The sequence below is a fragment of the Poecilia latipinna genome, unplaced genomic scaffold, assembly GCF_001443285.1.
Source record: "Poecilia latipinna isolate Pla-1442-1.1 unplaced genomic scaffold, P_latipinna-1.0 Scaffold1368, whole genome shotgun sequence".
In the NCBI taxonomy this organism is placed as follows: Eukaryota; Metazoa; Chordata; class Actinopteri; order Cyprinodontiformes; family Poeciliidae; genus Poecilia; species Poecilia latipinna.
Genome location: NW_015113984.1, coordinates 163,901 through 173,986, shown reverse-complemented (window position 1 = coordinate 173,986; position 10,086 = coordinate 163,901). Strand labels below are relative to the sequence as shown.

General features: G+C 38.0%; 2 protein-coding genes across 3 annotated transcripts in view; both read left to right on the top strand.

Annotated features, from left to right (window-relative positions):
• LOC106962078 (leukocyte elastase inhibitor-like) overlaps positions 1-5,159 on the top strand; it is a gene marked incomplete at its 5' end in the record, with an annotated part of 8,759 nt that extends 3,600 nt beyond the window's left edge. The window contains 6 exons of the mRNA XM_015056242.1: positions 1,056-1,173; positions 1,448-1,590; positions 2,346-2,423; positions 2,667-2,756; positions 2,834-3,014; positions 4,172-5,159. Of these exons, the coding sequence (XP_014911728.1) occupies positions 1,056-1,173; positions 1,448-1,590; positions 2,346-2,423; positions 2,667-2,756; positions 2,834-3,014; positions 4,172-4,383 (822 nt within the window). The remainder of the gene's footprint in view (positions 1-1,055; positions 1,174-1,447; positions 1,591-2,345; positions 2,424-2,666; positions 2,757-2,833; positions 3,015-4,171) is intronic.
• Positions 5,160-8,966: 3,807 nt separating this feature from the next.
• Positions 8,967-10,086, top strand: part of LOC106962084 (leukocyte elastase inhibitor-like) — a 15,704-nt gene continuing 14,584 nt past the window's right edge. Inside the window, exons 1-2 of one of the 2 annotated variants that reach the window (XM_015056248.1) lie at positions 8,967-9,099; positions 9,424-9,605. In XM_015056248.1, coding sequence (XP_014911734.1) covers positions 9,429-9,605 — 177 coding nt within the window. In that variant the 5' untranslated portion in view covers positions 8,967-9,099; positions 9,424-9,428. The remainder of the gene's footprint in view (positions 9,100-9,423; positions 9,606-10,086) is intronic. The other variant, XM_015056249.1, reaches the window with a different exon arrangement.

The window sequence follows — 10,086 nt, the reverse complement described above, 5'->3', positions numbered from 1 at the left end:
GTTTGTGTGTACAGTGATCCCTCTCTATAACGCGGTTCACCTTTCGCGGTCTCTCTGCTTCGCGGATTTTTTTTTGTGTGTGTGTGTGTGTGCAGTTTTTTTCTCAGTGCATTGTGTTCTGCGTCCTGATTGGCTAAAATATACGTAATACAGATTGGCCATTCAGGAGATGAAAACTGAAACTTTGAATGCCTGCTGAAAAAAAACTGTGTTATAACACCTGAGGCTCTGCCGTGTGAATCTCGCAAAGCAGCTTGGAGGAGACGCTTTAATGACATGACTCCGGATGACATTAATGCCGTGATTGATGAACACGCACATCCATCCGCTGACCTGAAAACAGGTTTTGTTCTTTGGTTTCAATGTAGAGTATTTAATTATGCTGTGTAATAATTGTAAAAAAAAATAAAGGTAACTCTACTTCGCGGATTTCACTTATCGCGGGTTATTTTCGGAACGCAACCCCCGTGAAAAAAGAGGGATCACTGTACTTCAGAAACCGGTGATCTGTTAGGATTTTAAAGATTCAACCATATTTTTAGATGACGGAGCACTGTCTAGATAAAATATCCAGTGATTGGCTATGATTAACACAGATTCACCAAAATTAGACAAGAGCAGATTTTAAGAACATTGTCTGGTCGTCACATAACTGGTTTCCTAAAACATGACAATGATTTGATTGTACCTTCTTCAGTCACTACTTCTCAATGTTTAGAACATGTCTAGAATATGGTGGAACAGGATAAAGGAAGACAACTGAATCTATTGTACAAAGAACTGAGGCACTTCTGAAAACAAAGCCTCTTTTGGTTTCAGACCTCTTTAGATAAATTTTTCTTTACTTAAAAGCCTGTCAGAATACAAAGGTCAGTTTAAATTGTTTCATGTATGAAACATACCAAATACAATTTTTGGACAGATTCTGTAACACTAGGAAATCAGTAAAATTATACTAAAACCAATTAATCATCCTACAAACTCAGTAAGTAAATTAGTGATTGATTACAATTGTTTTCAGGATGAATTTGTGGATCTTCTGTTTGTTCTTCCAGGAGTTTTTAACCCAAACAAAGACTCACTACGACTCAGAGCTGGAGGCTGTGGACTTCAGAACCAAATGTGAGGAAGCCAGAGTCAAGATCAACAACTGGGTGGAGGAAAAGACGCAAGGTGGATCACACACACCATCAGTTCATCACATGACCCCCAACTAACCCAATATCAATGTCAATTTATTTACAAAGCACTTTAAAAACAGGTATTAACTGCGCCAAAAGTGCTGTACAATATTCATAAACACCACAGATAAAAACACAATAATGATTAAGAACTGTAAAGATCATTAGCTCCATCTAGTGGAACAGTGTGTAATTGTGATTTTGTTAATTAGGCTGTGTTTTCGGTGCTGATTCTCATCTGATCCGTGTTCTGCTCATGTTGTCAGGTAAAATCAGGAATATGGTGGTGAAGGGCATGGTGAACAACATGACCAAGATGGTGCTGGTTAATGCCATCTACTTTAAAGGCAAATGGAGTGTCCCCTTCCAGAGATCAAATACCCGTGAGGTTCAGTTTAGACTCAACAAGGTAACAATGGCCACCAATACAGAGTATTTTCTCAATATGTAGGTCTTTATCATTGCTGTTCAAAATAATGATCTTGCTTTTATAGTAACTGTGACGTGAAACGACTATGTTAATGTGGAGGGATTACTCCATCGTGTTCCCAAGCTACAAAGGATCTCTATACAGTTCTTCCAGGGTTTTCTTGGTCTGCCCAGTGAAATGTACAAACTTGAGGTGGTAAGAAGGAATCCTGAACAAAAGTCTAAACATTCCCAACTAAATCCATTGGGTGATAAGTACCAGAAGCTTCAGTCTTAGATCTTCTGTCCATCAACCTCATCCCCTGAAATGATGTAACTACAAGGTTGTGATCCCATTCTTTACCAAGTACTCAAGACAGAACTCCAAAAGTCTGATGATATGATTGAAACAGTTGGTAAAAGGCCATCAGCTGGTTATGCTAGGTGCTCACATTCGTCTGCTAAATGGCCCCTTCAGTTTCTTTTGCATCAGAGACCAGCACAAAATTTAACCACTAGATATTAATCACCTTCAAGGAAGTGCCCTGGTCTCCATAGTCCTATCATTGTGATCTCTATAGTATCGTCATCGCCCAAACAAATGAGCAACAAGAGTCATGCAGTGCTCAAACCTCTCCACCATATTAGAAAAAAACCCCACTGTATTTTTGCCCAATTATTGATCTAACTTAACTCATAAAGAAAGGTATTGTTATTTTTTTTCGGTTAATGAGCTCTTCCTGTGTTTGTCCACAGAAAGACACCAAACCTGTGCAGATGATGGAACTTAAAAGCCACTTCCACCGTGCCTCCATTGATGAAGCCAGTTGTGAGGTATTATTGACCTTGGAGCTCACAGGTGGAAGCTGAAATGATGTAATCAGAGACGTGTGAAGCGAGGCAGTTTGGAATGGGTTTTGAGGCGGGTTACATGTAAAGCAGCAGTACAACTCAAATCGCCTGACAGAACTTGCTCAGTGGGAAAATAACCAAACTTTATGAGGTGTCTCACTATGATTCAAGCATATTTGAGAGCCTGTACTTCTCTGTAATGGTCGTGCATCTTTTATTGGACAGATTCTGGAGATTCCCTATGAAGGGAAGGCCCTGAGCATGCTCATCTTTTTACCAAGACAGATAGAAGATAACGAAACAGGTCTGAAGAAGGTAGGGCTCTCTCTGCCTCACAGACTGATGAAACCTCACCACTGACACATATAATGATCGAGCTATCACTTGATCAGCTGGAGGACCTCCTGACGGCTGAGACATTCATGGAGTGGACTCATCCACACGAGATGGAAGGAGGTGAGATTGTCGTGAAGCTGCCTCGATTCAAGCTGGAGGAGAAGTATGAGCTGAACAAAGTCCTGAGCAGCATGGGCATGGTGGACGCTTTTGACGAGACAAAGTGTGACTTCTCTGGTGAGACATGTGGAAGGAGACTGAGATGTTTCAGATGTAGTTAAGTGGATTATGGGTGGAGTGGGGTCCATAACTAGGCTTTTACACTGTCAAATCATGATCAAGACTATTGCTTTCAAAATAGACTTGTTGATGACAGAAAATATCAGCCTGAAATTTAAGCTACATAAAACCTTTTTGGTAATTTTTCTTTAAAATTGTCCTTGCTGATTATGCTATTATAAGTCAGACCCCACACCCTTTTCCCATCAATGCAACTTCTGATTTTGTGGTTAGTAAGCCATTCTACTAGAGTTTAAATTGCGGCTACATATGTGGTGTTTTGGATAAATTATAGTCAGTGATTTTACAGAGGAGCTATTTATTCAACACTTTCCAATGACACAACTTTTATGAGCGGTGTGCTGCTGTGATTGCTCTGGTGGTGCCAGCAGTTTGTTTGTCCAAAAAACAAACAAACAAAAAACATTATCTTCCTACTTCTTCCTGTTGTCTTCTTTGTGGTTTTCAGCTGTAGTAACATCTGGTTGTTATTCACGTGACTCATGTGAGGTAAAAAAAGGTGTTTCCATTGCAATTTTGCACAATACATCTATTTTCATACGATAAAAAAATAAAAAATTAATAGTATCGCAAAAACTTTTTATCAAAAAACTTGAGTTTTTACAAAATTGGCATGTTTCCTTTAATTCTCCTAATTTCAATTTGCACAATTTTATGGTTAATGGCTGCTGAGCAGTTTCTATCATAGACCCGTCATGCATCGTTGCTAGTGGAAGTAGTAGCTAACAGGTCCGTCAGGTATGTCAACACATGTTCTGTTTTCATAGCTTGCTTTAGACTGACGTTCCTCCCATGAGCCTCACCGGCTGTAAGTGGGCTAAACGGTGAAGGTGAGCAGCCGTAAAACACTGTAAACATATTGCTTTAGAACTTCAATTGGAAAAAGGAAAGGCTCAGGTCATAAGCATTTGGACCTCAAATCTGGACAGGTCACACAAAGTGTTCAATTTATTTGTAGTATTCCTTCGTGGAAGCACACTCTCTGTGGTAAAAGCATCTCTTTTGTTTTGAATACTAATATATACTTTTGGTTAGATATATCCCTAAAGCTGTGGTCTGTAATCCTGGAATGTCTCTTCTCTTATCTGTGACAGGAATGTCAAGCAACAAAGGACTCTTTTTGTCACAAGTTTCCCACAAGGCTTTTGTAGAAGTGAACGAGGAAGGAACTGAAGCTGCTGCTGCCACAGGTAGTTTGGTGGCAGATAGCGTTTCCTACTTCACTGCAGACCACCCCTTCCTCTTCTTCATTCGAAATAGAATCACCAAGACCATTCTCTTCGCCGGACGCTTCTGCTCCCCCTAGCACGCTCTATGACCTTTGGAGCAGGTGGGCTACTAAACTCCAGTCTTTGAGGGCTAAAGTCCTGCCACATCTAGATGTCCTCCTGGTTCAACACGCTTAAATGAAATGGATGAGTTGCCTCCTGAACTTGCAATGACGTTCTTCAGAGTCAAACTAGTAACCAATGGCCAAAAATTCTCACCAGCACACTCTATATCCCGTAAAATTACCAAAACAGCAGCCACACTACGTCGCTGTCGTTCACAAAATTGCACAGTTACAAAGGTCGCCGAGTCCATTTCCAAAGGTTGTGCCGAAATTCATCTTGGCAGTCTATGTTTGCACTGTAGTAAAGATTCTACGATAAACATTAGGTGGAGACGAACTTATTTGAATGCACGTTTAATTGTTTTCAAGTGTTAAGCTGTCAAAATTGTAAATTTCTAAGACTAGCATGAAGAGTTAAGATCAGAGATGGTCATTCCCTGGGTGTAATGACATAAACTATGAAATTATCTTTATTCCTTCTGGTTCAAAGTGATATAATGATAGGGCGTTTTTTTTTTTTGTTTGTTTGTTTTGTTTTTTTAATATGATTTCCTTTGTAGTGCCAGAACTTGTTGCCATATCTTGGAACATTTTCTATGGATTACATTCTAAATTTTGAAATTATTTCTTAGTTGTCAAACTTTTTGTTGTCTGGACAAAAGTGTGGAAAATCCATGGGCAATAAATAGCTGTAAGAATCCAAGTAATTGTGTTGTGTGATGCAACTCTTATAAAGTAGGGTGAATAAGTATGTGATGGTCTGTTCTTCTGATTTTCTAAGTTTAGAAGATTAATTACCAGTAAAATTTCTGCTTATTTTTACTGGATATTTTAATATGGTAGAATTACATCATTCTCTGATGTCATCATAACATTGCATTATTCTCATTTTTGCATAATACAAAATTAAAACGAATGTGGTAGGTACAGTCTATAAGGTCACATAAGCATGGACAATAGGTGGCGGTATGCACCCCCGAAGTTGTTTGGAATCCATTAAGAATGAGAAGAAGAAGCTTAATTAAAAATATTTAAGAAGAATGAGGATGTATTTTCTGCCATGATTACATGCCAAATGGTACAAGTTTTCAATATGTTTAATAATACTACTACTAACAATAAAAAATATAAGGACGGATCCCAGACGCCAAAAAAAAATCCAAGAAGAAGAAGCTGACGTCATCACACGCCGAACGGTACAGATAGTGCTTCCGGAGCAGATTGTGGAGTATCTTTGAAGTGACAGGTTGCATTTAAAGGTTCGTTGATAGACTTGAGTCTTGTCCCAAAAGTGCAAGCTCCAGAAAGAGCAAATGAAGATTTAATAAGACGAAGGCCTAAGTATTAACTTGAATGTGCCACTTACTGCCTAATCCTTCTGTACCACCTGCTTTGTGTGACGCATAACAAACAGTTGGAATGTAAATTTTAGTAGTCTACTGTTTTATTGACATTGTACAGGTATGAATATGTTCACATTTAAGCAGTAATTGCATGTACTGAAGAACAAGAGGGACTCAAAACTCTGAATATATTTATTTGCAAGCACAGTTGTGTTGGCAACAAAAAAAAAGTTGTCATCTTTACTCATATTGCTTTTGCAAGTTGCTATGCTTGGGCTTGTTTGAGCAATTCATTGCATCATGGAGTGAAATGAAGAAAGTCGCTTTCCGTAATTCACTCCCAACATTCACACCCAAATAAACTAAGTGACCTTCAAGTAGCTGACTCTTCTCAACTGGAATTTTCTGCTGAATTTGCTTTTTTTTTTTTTTTTTTTTCTCATTACGTTTGACCTTTTTAGGTCAAAATGGCACATTAGATGTGTGAGACTGTTCCTTCAAAATGACCAACACCTGAGCTATTAAAGGTTTTATCTAGATTTATTTGTATAAATATGTATAAATTTTACTGCTTCTAATCAGATGTTAGAGAAAACTGATTAAAAAATCCTGGTGCGTGATGAAAGTCTACCTTTCATGCGTGGTTACTCATTTTTTCCTGCTTGGTTCCCACCTTTCTTTGAAGAAGTGGAGGTGTGGTTGGATGGATGATCTCAGTCTTCACAGGAACAGATTACACCAGCAGTTCATGATTATTTTCATTTCATATTTGCCATTTGTTCTTGCAACATAATCTGGCATTGACAGCACCAGATCCAGAGGGCTTCCAGGTCTCAGACTTAAAATCATCTGAAGATTTTAAGTCTCTCTCTCTCTCTCTCTCTCTCTCTCTCTCTCTCTCTCTCTCTCTCTCTCTATATATATATATATATATATATATATATCTTTGTATATATTTTATCAAACAACAAAGTTCTGCTACTAGTTCATTACATTTTCTTGTATTTGTTGTAATAGATTTTTGCTAACTAAAGAAATATATCTTAAGTAAATTAATAATTTAATGCTGTATGTTTTATGCTGCATTGGTATTTTTAGTCTGTGGGGTTGGAATGGTGTCAGTTGATAGAGATAAAAGAATGAGCACGTCATTCATTTAATATGCTGAGTTTTGTGAATTTATGGGTAAAAAAAAAACTTCAAATATCTTTGGAAAATGATTTGTCATAGGTGTATTGTCTAGTAGTATTTATCAAAAGAAACTGAGGATGATCAAGGCATCTAAATACAAATAAGTAATCTTAAGGCTATCAGTTTTACTTATTTTGATTTTAGATTAAGCAAAATTTACCTAATTTACTTAAAAATCTTTAACTTTGTGCTTAGTATAATTTACTAGATATAGATGAGTAAAGTATACTTGAATTTGTGTTATTTAAATTTTCTTTAAAAATTTTTGTGCAAATTGTCTCTAGGATTTTTTTGAGTAAATCTTACATGTTGGTTTTTTCAGTATAGGGCAAGTTTTCCTTTATACAGTAAATTTGTCCCAGTTTGTTAATTAGTTGGCCAATAGTTATAAATAAAGACTCATTGAGCTTTTTATATAAAAAAGTGAAACATTTCAGTTGATTTGTCCAAACAGTTCATTGACTGAATGAGAAGTGTGTTTGTTTTTCTCAGTCAGAGATCAGCCTTTAAGCTTCATGGATTTATTTTTTATGATATGTTCAATTTATCTTAAAGAAACAAAGGGTTGATGGGGTGACCTAGCCCTCCACCGCACCCACAAATTAGCTCCAACCCAGCCAGCATGCCTAGGTGGGACCCATGTGGGGACAAGGAGGGCAGACTATATGGGTCCCATATGGGTTTGTCCGCGGGTTCCACGATGGCCCCACATGGGTTTGCCCATGTAGGGCCACAGCCCACATGGGTGCTACATGGGCCCTAATTGGACAAAACCCATGTGGGCCACCACCATATAGGGCCCATGCAGGGCCCATGTGGGCTCTGGCCCTACATGGGCAAACCCATGTGGGGCCATCATGGAACCCGCAGACAAACCCATATGGGACCCATATAGTCTGCCCTCCTTTTCCCCACATGGGGCCCACCTAGGCATGCTGGCTGGGAAGAAACAAAGAAATATCTGATTTCTCAGAGAAGCTGCTGTGCAACCTGGGCGTGTGCAACATCAACACAGGTGGGACAGTATTTTGTGAGAATAAAGGTGTTGTTTCTTACCTGGTGCTTGATTTTAGCCTTGAAACTGGTAAATGTGGGACATCCAGTCTGTGACCTTAAGATGCCACCAAATGTAACACTATCAGTTATTTAGCTCAGGAGGCTGTTTGCCTTTCCACTTAGGTTTTGGCTAACTTTTTATTCCTTAATAACTTTAAAATGGTTTTTGCATTTTCTCTGGTTCTTTTAATAACTACAGGTATAAAGGCATTCATGATGATTTAAATGTGATTTTTTTTTAAAGTGCTGCAGGAAAGGAGGTATACTGAAATTAAATTGAGCTGTTAGAACATAAAATATCCAAGGTTGTTAGGTGGAGATGTTTGTAATGGAAAAACCTTTAAAAAAAAAACAAACAAACAAACAAAAAAAAAGACGGTTGAGACACAAACACACCCACAAAGTCACACTGTCCTCAATTCACATCAATGTAAAACACTGAAAACATGCAAAACCTGTGATTAAAAATTAATTCTGCCTCAAAACTTAAACTAAAAATTTATTTTGAGTCCGATAAGCACTCATTGTCCCGTTGACTGAATCACAATTCAATCAAAGTTATAAATGTGTTAAAAGGTTAAAGTCATGTTGTGTTGTGTGGTTAAAGTCTTGTGGCAACTTATTTTGCACAGAGAAACAAAATTTCTACTGTAATATTTGTTTTATTAGTAGAGTCCCACTATATTGAAATACTATCTCATTATATTACAAATTTTTTAAATAGAGAGACGGAAACGGGCTTCCGTACAATATTATTTAGCTTTTTGACTATTTTCGTAATTTTTCCTGAAAAAGAGCTCATGACAGTGTTAAAACCACAAGATAACGTTTGTTGTTGTTGTTGTTATTATTATTATTATTATTATTATTATTAGTAGTAGTAGTAGTAGTAGTAGTAATTGTAAGAAAACTTTTTCTCAGCTCAGGCCGAAGCATTTTATCGCTATCCGCTCGGCTTCCGTAGTCAGGACATTTGCGGAAGTTTATTTTTTTGTTTGAAGGGGTGTGTCCCCGTGTCATTTATAAAAACCTGCGCTTCAACCAGCATTCTTCATGTGACCCAAACCCTTTCTGTGGAGCACACGACAAGCGTCTGACAGTGAGTATAGTTTGTGTCATTCAGTTTGTGAGACGCGACATTTCTGGTTTCCCAGCGAAACACCCAGAAGTAATGGAGTACAAATGCTGTCGTAACGATTTTCCTGCGCCTTTATGCGTTTAATGTTGCAGCTTAAAAGCTCTCATAGTGATAGTTTTGAACTAATTGGTAGTTTCCTCTTGCAGTTCAACATTCACGTTTATATTGCTCAGCTTGTTCTATTTATTGCAGTTTATTTTGGGGGGTGGAGTTTGACTTGAAAGAAGAATAAAACCTGATAATGTTCTTAATAATAACCTCTGTCTTTGTTTCATTGTCCTCCAGGCACGATGGCAGCAGTAACTCCTCTGGTTTCAGCCAACACCAGCTTCTCTCTGGCTCTGCTCAAAACGCTGGGGGACAAAGACAACACCGGAAACCTCTTCTTCTCTCCTTTCAGCATCTCCTCGGCTCTGGCCATGGTGTTGCTGGGAGCCAGAGGAAACACAACCGCTCAGATGTCAGAGGTACAGCTAGTGAAACACACACGCCACCTGTTTAAACTGTCACATTATTAGCATTCATGAGAGTGATTTTAATTTTTATTAGCACACTAGTGACAGATTTCCTCACTTTTTGTTTTACTCAGCACCAATGAGGCAGTGCAAAAACATTAAAAGTTCAGATTTTTTGAAGTGAGTTGTTGTTAAAAGATTATAAGGAACCACCTGCAAGGAAAAACTCTTGTTTTGTCTTCATTTATTTTTATTGTTGTGAGTGTAGCTCAAAGTTTATCTGAAATTGATCAATTGAGGCAGATGTTAGAGGAAAATAAAACATAAAGACTCTATTAAATGGTAATGTGTATGTACTAAGCAGGCCTCTATGCTTTGTAAGTATCTCCAATATTGCAGTCAATATGCACCACAAATGGGCTCTTTGCACCTAAGGCGTTGATGTCACATCTCCAGGATCTAATGCGGCTCACTTTTTTCCGCTTTGAGTTAC